Source organism: Clinocottus analis, unplaced genomic scaffold, assembly GCF_023055335.1.
Source record: "Clinocottus analis isolate CAN_PGR_092001 unplaced genomic scaffold, fCliAna1.0.p SCAF_26, whole genome shotgun sequence".
In the NCBI taxonomy this organism is placed as follows: domain Eukaryota; kingdom Metazoa; phylum Chordata; class Actinopteri; order Perciformes; family Cottidae; genus Clinocottus; species Clinocottus analis.
In genome coordinates, this window is record NW_027175998.1 from 4,103,968 (window position 1) to 4,113,967 (window position 10,000).

At 45.1% G+C, this 10,000-nt stretch overlaps 1 protein-coding gene across 7 annotated transcripts in view; it reads right to left on the bottom strand.

Moving 5' to 3' along the window:
• Positions 1-10,000, bottom strand: part of kdm4c (lysine (K)-specific demethylase 4C) — a 28,401-nt gene that overhangs the window by 17,813 nt on the left and 588 nt on the right. For 6 of the 7 annotated variants that reach the window (XM_068592075.1, XM_068592078.1, XM_068592077.1 and 3 more), the window contains exons 2-11: positions 8,366-8,531; positions 7,863-8,038; positions 6,886-7,000; positions 6,442-6,635; positions 3,769-3,818; positions 2,789-2,892; positions 2,387-2,524; positions 1,993-2,186; positions 1,350-1,600; positions 1-1,206 (exon numbers count right to left, since the gene is read on the bottom strand). The exon at positions 1-1,206 is cut by the window's left edge. In XM_068592075.1, the coding sequence (XP_068448176.1) occupies positions 1-1,206; positions 1,350-1,600; positions 1,993-2,186; positions 2,387-2,524; positions 2,789-2,892; positions 3,769-3,818; positions 6,442-6,635; positions 6,886-7,000; positions 7,863-8,038; positions 8,366-8,509 (2,572 nt within the window). In that variant the 5' untranslated portion in view covers positions 8,510-8,531. Of the gene's footprint in view, positions 1,207-1,320; positions 1,601-1,992; positions 2,187-2,386; positions 2,525-2,788; positions 2,893-3,768; positions 3,819-6,441; positions 6,636-6,885; positions 7,001-7,862; positions 8,039-8,365; positions 8,532-10,000 lie in introns of all 7 variants that reach the window. The other variant, XM_068592079.1, reaches the window with a different exon arrangement.

The following is a 10,000-nucleotide window of genomic DNA, read 5'->3' on the forward strand; positions in this document are numbered from 1 at the left end:
GAGAAAAGCCACCCGTCTGTCCAGGAGTAACATTTTCCAGCGTCGTTGGTTCCTTTTCTGCAGCCAATCCCGGCATTATTAGCATTTCCTGGACAGCGCCAGATGTTATTTTGTGCAGAGCGCTGGTGGTTAGATGAGCCGCGTTTCCCTCTGAACCAGACACCGCCGCCCCGTCGCAATTATACGGAGAATCTAAAGGCCACTCGTTGGCGGGTTCTGCAGCAGGAGGTTCCTTTGACACCATTACGTCGGTTTCTCCCTCTTCCTCCTGCTGCGCTCGATGCGAGGACGGCGAGCTGGTCGGCGTCTCCCGCTGAAGCACCGGCGCCACCTGGTGACCGCACGAGCTGGCCTTCGGGGCGGCGGCCAGCCCGTCGTCGGCCGGGGTGAGCGAGGGCATCTCCTGGATGAGCACGGGGGGCAAAGGGCAGATTTCAACCTTATCTGCTGGCTCGGGAGTGAGTTGCGGCATATCCACCGCGTTCCTCTGGAGCAGCGGAGGGAAAAGATTTTCCTCAGCGCGGTTTTTATCCAAACTGCAATTGTGTGCGGCGGGGGAGAAGGAGCCGCGGGACGTGGAGCTGTCCTCCTCCACGGGCTCAGTTTTCAGATCATAAAGTGCTTCTGTAGTGGAGTGTGGATTGATATGTTTTGGGAGAACAAGCGTGTCCATTTTCTCTGCTTTCGCAGCGCTGTCAGTGTAATCCTCGGTACCCGTGTCCATGCTACCGTCAGTGTTTGGCTTTCGGCTTAAAGTGTCTTCTCCGCGCGAGGAGCTCGCCGTCTGAGCTTCAGCGTCGGAGGGACGCGAGCTCGCCTGAGTCTCGGCAGAAGGGCCCGTCGTGGGGGAAGACGGGCGGAGTTTGTTGGCCTCCAGAGGCGAGACCCTGACCGAGCAGTCCTGAGAAGACGAGAGGCCTCGCGATTCACGAGCGCAACACCGCGGCTTATTAATCCCCGGAAGCGTCTGGGTGGCCTCGGGCCATCGTCCGAGCCCTTCGGGAGCGCTCGCGACCCCCGATGAGCCCGAGAGGCGCTGAGGGTCAGCGAGCGTGCCCGACTCCGCCTTGAGGTCCTTCTTCGCCGCTGAAGCAGGGGAGGGGACGGAGCTGCAGCGAGAGCTTTGGGACGACTCCTTAGTCAAAAAACTTAAACTATTACTCTCCACGCGATTCACCTTGACCACACACATCTGTCTGCAAGGACCTGTTGAAGAGAAAAAAAGAAAAAAGAGCTGTAAAATCTTTTTTTTTTCCTCGCATATCTCAGATGAGAAACTTCCAACATGTAAAATGTTCAGACTGACAGTCGATCACGTACGCACGTATACACCGACTACCGTCTCTCACCAGAAAGAACGGAGTTCTGGTTGTGCTTCGACTCCGCTTCCTTTCTCTTCTGCTCCTTCTCCTCCTCCTCCTCCTCCTCTTCATCTTCCTCTTCCCTGCAGCTCGTCCCCGCCACAGTCCTCCGCACCTTGGGCCCGGGCGGACCAGCCAGGCCTTTCCTCTTGCTGCCGGCCAGCGCCGCGCTGCCGTCCAGGGCGATGGGCTCCACGGTGGTTCTGAGGCGCTTGGAGCGCATTCGGGAGTGCGTGCAGCTGTAAGAGAGGACAGATGGATCAGAGAGGATAAGAAATCAAAACCAAGATTAACACTAACGCCAATGCAGAGTGTTTGGGACTTATGAGACGATGACATTCGGCTTCTGCGGCTGTCAAACATTTTAAAAAGACACAATTAGCAAGTTCACCGTCGCAACCGGAAGCGTCTCCAAATATTGCGATGGAAATCTAACAAATAAATGTTGTCGTCCGTATACAAAATCTAATCTTCATTAACGACGAGGAGGACAGCGCAAGACATTAAAAACAAACATAGAATCAGCACTACTCTCACAGATTAAACCCTTAAAGTAGTAGCGCCATCAGCTGATGCTAAACTACTCGTTTTTGCACAGTACGTCATAGAAAACCGAGTGTGACGGCGGTACCCTTTGTTCGTAGGTTTGTTCTTGCGCCGCCTCTGCAACCAGCTCTGCAGCTCCGGCGTCGTACTGGGCGTAGCAAGGACGTGGTCGGGGGGTGCAGAGTCTTTGCCCCCCATCCAGTTAGTGTAGCGGTCGGGTTGAAAGCGTTTCACAAAGGGCTCCATGGATATCTTCACCATGTCCTTGCTACATGTGCACTAGAGGAGAGACAGACCAGGAGGACATATATTGTCTGGAGACGGTCACTTTTAAAGATAAACTATAGCCCGACACGGTTGGACGAGGGCTCTGTACCGGTAAATTTAAGCGTATTCAAATCCGAGACACTTTTTTGTGAGACTTTGCAAAAACACAAAGTGGTGCGCCGTTTCAAAAAAGGTTTTCAGATGAATGTTACCTGCGTGGCCACTTTTCCGTAGTCTATCCAGCGCACAGTGGCAAAGTTGGTGGACTCTGCACAGTTGAAGCCGTGATTGAAGCCAGCGTGGTAGCCGTAAGGGAAGGTGATCATGAACTCTCCGGCTTCCTGAGTAATCTGGTATCCATTTATGATCAGAAGGGAGAAAGACAGAGGTGGAGGAGAGGGGGGGCATATTGCTTTACTACAAAGAATGAGTGACAAAAACACTAACTTCTGTTACCAACTGTTTTTTAAATTAGCACGTAAAAGAAAATAAATGCAAACCCTGTTAAATTTGAGTGGCAAGAAAAGCCGTTTTCAGAAAGTTGTGAAATGTCGACAGTATAAATGGCAAGAAGAGGAGGACCGAGTCAGTTTTCAAAAGGCTTGAGAGCCTACCTTATCAAAGGGAATGCCATACTTCTTAAGTATGGAAGGGGAGATTAGAGTCATCTTGTGACGGAGAAAAGCCTCACACCCCTTGAAGCTGTTGGGAAAGAAACCTGACAAAAATGTGCACACACACCGTCAACAAAGAGAAAGCCAGTCGGGGGAAAAGAAAATAGCAAAAAAAAAAAAAACATACATGAATAAAAAGCCTGACTAAAAATTGAAGTGAGAGGCGGACGTCTTATGACACTGTCAACCTTTTCAGACTCCAGTGATAGCTTGTTTCCACCAGAGCTGCAGCGGATGATTATCAAAACCAAACTAATTTATATTAAAAATGAAAGCAATTCATTTGTTTATAAAATTGCAAAGAAATATCCATCAAAAGTTAACACCTTTGCCCAAAATATCGTCTCCTAATTGCTCGTTTTATCTGACAAGACAACGGAAATTATATATTTCCAAGGATACTGCACGAAACACAAAGAAAACCCAGCGAGAGTTCCTCTGGAATCCATTTTACAATATGTAATTGTTTCTATTTTGAACTGATAACTGACTAAACTAATTAAGAATAGTCAACAATCTGTTGTATTCGGACTTTGTCTTCCTCACGTTTCAACCTTTAGTCGCCGTTTCACTGCGCTTTAATATTTGTCGTTAAGTTTTCAGCGTTTTGGGATTTTCATTCATCCAGCGAAGTAATCAGCGTTGCAATCTTAAACCTCGACAGCCTCATTTCACGTTACACTTAAACAGTTCCTTAGTTGTGCGTGTAATCATATTCATTAAAGTTAATTTAGTCTCCGAATACCTCACATTATGTATTTTCCTAAAGTGCCGCGCTCATTAGCATGACATTACCGCTAATGCCGTCTCATTGCACAGTGTAATTTATGTGCTGTTGATTTATAATGCAGACCTGCTTGTGTATACATTATTTAATCGCGTCTCCCTTCATACAAAGAGAATGCAAATGATTCTTTCACCTGTGGCCAGACGCTCCAGTCTCTTCCCGTGCTCAGGGGGAATGGCGTACCTGTGAGAGACAACAGAGAGATATGGAGCGGTCTGAATTATGATTATTATTTTTCGGAAGCGTGCATGGGAAAACTCTGAACGCTGCATTGCCGCGAGGGCATAATGAACACAGAGTAGCAGCCACGGACATCTGCGGCCGAGAGAAGCCGTCGCAATTTCAAGACTGCCATCAAGTGGTGGAGAGATGAACAAATGCAACCGGGATGATGAGCCTCTTTTAAAATCTTTTTAAATCTATTAATAGATCACAAATGAAACCATATAAGTATATTCAAATATACTGCAGAAACATGCAATTAACTTTTTTATAACCTTCGATTTGGTCTTTTGTTTCTGCAATACTGAATTAAAAAAAATATGGAGCCCAGTTCACACACCGTCTGAGTCGAGTGGAGCATCTTCTCATCTTATTTTGTCCTCATCCTGCGTTTTTTTTGTTGTTGTTGCGCCACCCGCTGGCGCTATCCAAAATGTGAACTGCTTTCTAAAAGTTCCTGACGAGAAGGCGCAGGGAAGGCGACAGGACTCCCTCGAGGTTTGCCTCGGCGTTCCATTTGACTCGCGCCGCCCGCCCTCGGGTCTGTGGCATTTCTAACATCATATCAACCTGTCAGCTTAACACAGCGGTGAGGAGACAGGTTGAGAGGGAGCGGCAACCTCAGGTGGAGGTGACATGGGGAGTTGGAGGGGTGGGGGGGGGGGGTTGAGAGGCGGTGAGCGAGGTGCATCTTTAAGCCGCTCCCCTCCAGGGACGAGGTGTCAGAATATCAGCGAGATGAGAGAGCGTGCACGCGTGTGTGTGTGTGTGCGCTGGATGATAAGGGCATGCATGTGTGTGGGTGCTTGGATCATCAGGCTGCTGTATGTGATGGTATGTGTGTGTGTGTGTGTGTGTGTAACACTGTCTGTCTGTGACACTGATCCCTGTGGGGTTGCAGGGCTCACTGCTCTAATGAGCAGAACTCCCTCCAGGGCAAGAGGGAGGGAGAGATGGAGCAAGCCGAGCTGACAAAGAAATAAAAAAGGCAAACTCCATTTTCATCTACCTGCAATCCTCACCTTTTTCAGTCACTTCATGTTTTCAACCTGAACTTCCTTAAAGCCTGGCTACAATTGATTGTAGCCAGATTCTTTAAATCTATGAAATTCTAAGTAGTTTGCGACCCCTAAAGTTTGTCAAATCTTGTATCTGCACCTGCAAAATGTACTATGTTAATCTCATCGTCGCTGTTCTTGAAATATCTTGCTAAAAGAGAAACTTAACAATGAATCCACTTGTGTGGGTTTGTAAATCATGTGTGCAGTCACTGTATAATCTTTACAGGATCCCCTGAATGAAGTCTACAGAATATATACATGTCGTCCATGAGCTACGAGGCAAACGTCCCATACGTCTCTCCGGTTGTTATTTGCAGTGTGCAACTGATAGAAGTAGTCGTGGGAAAAGCGACCACTTCCTCTTAGTTTACTGCGCTAGCATTGAAGTGTTTGAGGTAGATTTACAGAAACAATGCATGGCATGTGGCTGACTGGTCGGGATATTAAATGTTGTCTCGCTCCACTGCGCAGACAAGAAGGATAGCTTCCAGGAAATCAAACCATATGCTTACGCCCTTGGAGAATAACAAAAGGTCCACACACACACACATCCACTCACCCCCTCCCTGGATGTCCCTACTGCTGCTTATATTGTACCTTCTCTATTCTCACCAGTATTTGGACTCCCTAAAGTGCAATCCCTTATTGCAGGTAACCACCTCATGAGTGTGCAAACAAGCAGAAAGGGAACAAAAGCCCAAGGGCCTTATGCAACAGAATGATCGGGTTAATAGAATGAGGACAATATATGTAATTCGCCATTTAAATCCACTTATAAGAAAATCACAAAAGAGATCTGACTGGAGAGTGTCAGCGATGGATTTCGCAGGCCCGGCGCAAATATGGACGTGCGTTATGAAAAGGACACAAATCTCCATCTGTGAGCCTGTTTCACACTCACACACACACACACACACACGCAGACTTCTATCTCCTTAACATGTTGCACCAAACAAGAGAGTGAAGCTTTATGTAAATACGCCCCCGTATAGAAAGCCCTTGCCCTTTAACGCACCATTAGAGCCAAAACTTTAAAAAAAAGGAAGGGAAGAAGAGAAAAGTTCCACAAAGATACAGGCCCTCCAATAAGTCCAGATACCTGTAGTTAACATGCATGGGTTTCAGGATACATTTATATGATGATATGATTGATTATGCACAAAAGCCCCAAAGGTCTCTTATTGCTCTTTGCCCCCTCCCACACCTGTAGATCTTCAAACGCATCGTTTGCTGCTTTTCCCATGTCGAGCTCTCACGTGGAGGCAATGGAGACTTCGCAGTCAGGGATCCTAGTCGGAGCATTTTCTGTGTTTTTCTGTATGTTTTATCACATTACAGTTCGGGGGGGGGCGTGCTTTCAGTTCATTCCCTTTGCGTTGTAAATGTGCCCCGTCTAATATTGTACGGGTAGTTCGGAAAAGTGCCACATAAATAAAGTGACATGACATGACGTCATGGTGCACATTATTGCTTCTTTGTGCATTTACCCCTCCCCGTACATACACCCCTCCCTCCATACTAACCAGGACTTGGGCTCTCCGAAGTGGAGGTAGTTGATGCTGTACAGGTCCATGTCCTCCGTGTGCCAGGAGAAGGTGGTCTTCCACATGCCAAAGTACAGATACGGAGTGTTCACGCCCTGGATGGAGACCCCGGAGTCCTCCTCGATCACGTCCAAGACAGAGTTCAGGTGGCCAATGTTCCACTCCTCCACATCCTAACAGAGTAGAACAACCTTGAGGATTAGTATTCAAAGCCAAAGTCAGTTTTATTGTCAATTATTTTTACACCAGGGTTGGCCAGCTGTGAAGTGAATGATCACTATTACTATTATTAACCCGTTACAAACACTGGACCTGTGCTCCTTGAGAGATTGAATATGTGGCGACAGAGACGAACACACACGGATGGAAATGGTCGAATACAAATGGAGATTCAGCCACGAAGGAGGAAGAAGCATCATCTACCTCGTCATAGAGGCTGCCGCTGACATCAGCGCCATATATGGGCGAGACAAAAGTGAGGTTCTTCCAATATTTCCTCTCAAGATCTTCATAATTCAGGTAGCGAGGTGTACAGTACCTGTGGAGGAAAGTCACATGGGTCTTATTTAGCATGTATTTTTCTAGGATCATTGTCATTGAGTCCTGGCTAAGACAACAGCACTCAAACATTCACGTAAGAAGAAATGAATAGAATTAAAATAAAGTAAGATGTTACAAAATGAGACATCAAAGAAAACATTAAAATACATGAAACAATGCATTAGCAGTGTTCAGTAGCAGGGCATCCTTAATCCTGTTTTTATAATCTTCTATGCTTATAAAAATCAATCTAGCTCAAGGTGACCTGACATTAATAACTATCACATTTCAGCATCAACACACACCCTGAGCAAATAAAGCTCCTGCACTTTAAAATCACTTTCTCACGACTCAAAAAGGTGCAACTGAGAAAACTGTAGCTCTGGAAATGAACTTGTTAACGACAGCATTTCATTATTTCCTTCTCTTTTACCATTTGTTAGGTTTTCCATTGTTTTTCCTTTCAGTTATATAAGATATACAAGTATATGAATATTCATAAAAAGGTTAGGTTTTACTTCCTTTTAGGGCAAATATGCCAGCAACACCTGCAAAACCACCGCCTGGACATAATGTGTACATTTACTTCTTGACTTTTACTTAAACTAAATCTACATTAAAACATTCACATACTACATTCATGCCGTTGGTATTAAGTATCTCTCTATTTCCGTCAGACAGTTTGCCGGGTAACCAATAATCTTCAAGAGGTTAAAGTGTATTCTAAGAATACATTTGTTTAACATTGTACATTTAGAAATATCCCAGCCGCATACCCTAAAAAAGTCCTGTGTCTTACTCTGGCAGCTCCAGAATGTAAATACTGTGTGAACGTAAACAATGAACTACATGATACTCACATGTCACTGTTTGCTAACCGCCTGAACTCCTGCACGTTGAGAGGCTTCTTCTGGATGTTGTATTGAGTGAAGAGCCCCGACTGGCCAGCCATCATCTGCTGGATGGGAGCGTCAATCATGAGGTCGTCTATGTCGTCGTAGGTACGACGGGGCTTCCAGCCTTTAGGAGGGATCACCTGAGGGGAACAACGTGAGAGGAAAGGACTGCTGTTGAAAATATTACTTGGTAATAATATGTCCCTCTGATCAGCGTTTTCATCATTTGGAACCAGCAGTAGTTGAACCAACGTGTCCAACAGGCCAACTACTAAATATGTCACACACACAAAAAAAGTCCTCCTCTGCTTTTTTGATGTCTTTCTTCTCACAAACAAAAACTGCATTTAGTACAAAATGATGTAGAATCGACCTTCAAGAACAGAAGTTAAACTGTATGCACAGACACAGCAACTCACAGATGTAGACAAACTGTTTTTGAGAAGTTGCACCTTAGTCCAACTTACCTTGGCCAGGCCTGCGCGGTGAGCGCCCTGAGACTCCATGTAAGCCAGGTACTGGTTGAAGTCTTTGAACTCCTCCATGGTGGGCCTGAAGGTCATGATCTTGCAGGTGGGGTTTGCAGGGCTGTACACCTCTGCCCCCGCCATCCTGCCCCTCACCAGATACGACCTGGAAAAAGAAGAGGGGGGGTGGCAATAAAACCAAAAGAAATTAAATTAGATTGTATAATTTGCCTCTGATTAGTAATGCTGATGGATATTGGCTACGGTCAAAACATATTGATTAGTTTGTTAGCTAAGTGGGGAGAAACGGTAACAGGGTCAAATCTGGGCAAACTAGATTTTCTGCTAAAGCTTTATTTATATTTATATATATATATATATATATATATATATATATATATTCTAAAAAATCTATTCTATTTCATACATTTTTCTGAATAGATGTTGTATACGCTATTATAGATAGCATCCGTACTTTTACAGTTCAGATGGGAATATATCTGAAAAGTAATTCATTTTTGATGGTTTAAATTGTTAATGTATTTAAAAATGGACACTGAAAACCTAATCTAGCACATTCATATTACCATAATGTCCATATAACCTAATTTTCTAATTCTGAATTTGCTGAGCGTATTTGTTGAGTGTAGATGTACGTACTTAGTGTAAAGTAATAACCAAACCAGTTGAAAACATTAGTTCTGTACCTATTTCACAAGAAGGCGCATTGTACATGTCTGTTGTATTGATGGATTGAATCATATCATTACAACTTCAAATCAGTAATTGCATTAATTTTACAGGAAAGTGCTGGTGTTTAGCTTGTTCCTCGTCAAATACACACAATAAATATACTACTACAAAATGTGCCTGCTAGATGGAATTGAGAGGTTTGTAATCTGCAGGTGTTTAGCTGGTGTAATGGCGGAAGACGAACCACCAGATGGAGGTAGAGAGTCAATCAATTTCAATTTGGTCCTTTGATCCTTTCTCATGCCAACAACCCTTTTCGGATTGTGTCCCATCCACCCACCCCTCTCCCAACTCTGACTCTGCTGTGCATCCAGACAAAGGATCACATTGCCCCCCTCCCCCGAGGGGACACTGTGATGCATACCCTTAAATCTCTCCCTAGTGCTGCAAACCCCCATTATAATGGCGTGCGACCCTATTATGTAACAGGCAATTGCAAGTTGTACTAAAACCAGCTAACGAAACAGTGTTTACACACACCGTGTTCGGTCTTTGTCTCAATATTACTATAATCGTTTCTATACATGGGGCCATCCTCAGCCGGGTATTAATCGGCCAGCTATTAATTTAAAAAAAAACAAATCCTGTTGAAGATCTGGGACGAATAAATCTCGGCAGACCCGTAAATACCGCACGACCGTCTGTAGCTTGGCTGAGCTTTGTTGTCTACCAAGCCAGCTAACTAGCTAACTAGCCTACGTTTTGTTATGATGCCAAGCACAGAGGCTGAACGGCTCGCAAGCTAACGTGTATTTAACCCAGTTCCATGGTAACGTGAGGCTCATTTGTGATTTGTTTGGCTTGAATTGTGTATCGTTCATTCACGGTGCCTGGATTAAAACACTCAGGGGGAAGGGGTGGGGGGGTAATAAAGCCATGCTA